Source organism: Malurus melanocephalus, unplaced genomic scaffold, assembly GCF_030028575.1.
Source record: "Malurus melanocephalus ecotype Western Australia unplaced genomic scaffold, MMel_1.1 scaffold_1140, whole genome shotgun sequence".
NCBI classification, from domain to species: Eukaryota; Metazoa; Chordata; class Aves; order Passeriformes; family Maluridae; genus Malurus; species Malurus melanocephalus.
In genome coordinates, this window is record NW_026624372.1 from 80,437 (window position 1) to 81,949 (window position 1,513).

The 1,513-nt window shown below is 58.5% G+C and overlaps 1 protein-coding gene across 1 annotated transcript in view; it reads right to left on the reverse strand.

The window, feature by feature from the left end:
- The window catches only part of LOC130586336 (short-chain dehydrogenase/reductase family 9C member 7-like), a 4,186-nt gene extending 2,679 nt beyond the window's left edge, over positions 1-1,507 (reverse strand). Inside the window, exon 1 of the mRNA XM_057387119.1 lies at positions 1,424-1,507. Coding sequence (XP_057243102.1) covers positions 1,424-1,500 — 77 coding nt within the window. The 5' untranslated portion in view covers positions 1,501-1,507. The remainder of the gene's footprint in view (positions 1-1,423) is intronic.
- Positions 1,508-1,513: the final 6 nt, after the last annotated feature.

Below are 1,513 nucleotides of genomic sequence, written 5' to 3' on the forward strand. Positions count from 1 at the left end.
CGGACACCGTCAGCAGCACCAAGCCCGGACATTTCCCTCTCGCCCTGCTTTGGTGCGGGACAGTGTCCCCAAATGCGGTGATGGAGGGGGACAGCACCAACCAGCTCTGCAGGAGGAGGAGGAGGAGGAAGCAGAGGAGGAAGATTCTCTAAGARGCTTTTGCCCAGAGGGAAATCTGCTCATGTTGGAACAGGTCTGAGTTTTATTTCCGCGTGTGTTAATCCCCGGGGTGCCGGTTTGGCAAAGTCCCCCGGCAATTCGGCAGGGGTTGGGTGCTCAGAGCCTCCAGGACACCCCACGGCACAGCCCGAGGAGTGACACCTCACTCTGCCACGAGAGAACGGGGTGGCTTTATTGAGGATAAACCCCTCTGTGAGCAGCGGACAGAGGTTGAGACGTACACGGAGTTACAAATTCAGCTGATGCCGGATCCCACCTTCCACCAGCGGATCCCACTCTTGCACCGCCCGGTCCTGGCTGCCCAAATCCCCACCTCAGACTTTCCCGACGGATTTGGGGTAGGACAAGCTGAACAGGGCGTCGCTGAAGGCCGAGGGCAGGTAGCTGAGGGGGATGTAGAGCAGTTTGGCGTCCCAGCCGGCCGAGTAGCGGACGCGGGGGTGGACGCTGGTCAGCGCGTGCTCCATGCAGTTGGTGACCAGCGACAGGTCGGGGTTGTAGCTTTTCTGCAGCAGCTGGACAGCTGACCCAACTGTGGAAGCATAAAAAAAAAACCACTCAGACCATGGAACTGAGCAGAGCTGAGTGGATCCACGGGGTGCTGGGGCAGTGGGACCCCCACAAGACCCCCGTGGCCCCGGGGATGTGCTTTGTGTGGGGAGAAAAACAGCATCGCTCAGCCTTTGGGGGAGGCACTCACCCTGCTTCAAGTAATTCTCCCCATAGCTCGTTTTGATTTCCTCTGGAAGCTTCTCCCACACGGAAAGAAAATTCTTCTCCAAGTTCTCCACGTTGGTGATCATGGTTTTGAAGTAGCCCGGCTCGATCACAGAGACCTTCACGCCGAAATTGCGCATCTCSAGCCTGGAAAGGATCGAGAGTCCCATGGGAGATGCAGACTGGAGATGCAGCCTCGTGCCAGAGGCGTGGAGTGGAGCTTGACCACGCCAGTGGACTCTGCACCAGCCCGGCACGCGGCTGAGACCGTGTGCCAACAAACAAACATCTGCCACATCTGGATGAGCTGGGGACGGAGCAAAGTTTGGGCCGGCAGGGCAGTGCCCCGCAGGATTTTGGACGGGGGCAAGTTCCGAAATTCCAACAAGTGAGCTGTTCACACTCGGGCAGCAGGAACGAGTTCGACCCGTGCTCGAGRAYGGGGCTTTGCGCATTTCCCCGCGCCAGAAAAAGTCCGGAAAAAACAAATTGGGAAATCAGGAGGGTGCTGTTGTACCAGACTTACCTGAGGCTGTCGGAAAAGGCCTCCACGCCGAATTTGGAGAGGCAGTAGCCACCCCCGAAGAAGGACAGGCGGCCCATCACGCTGGCCACG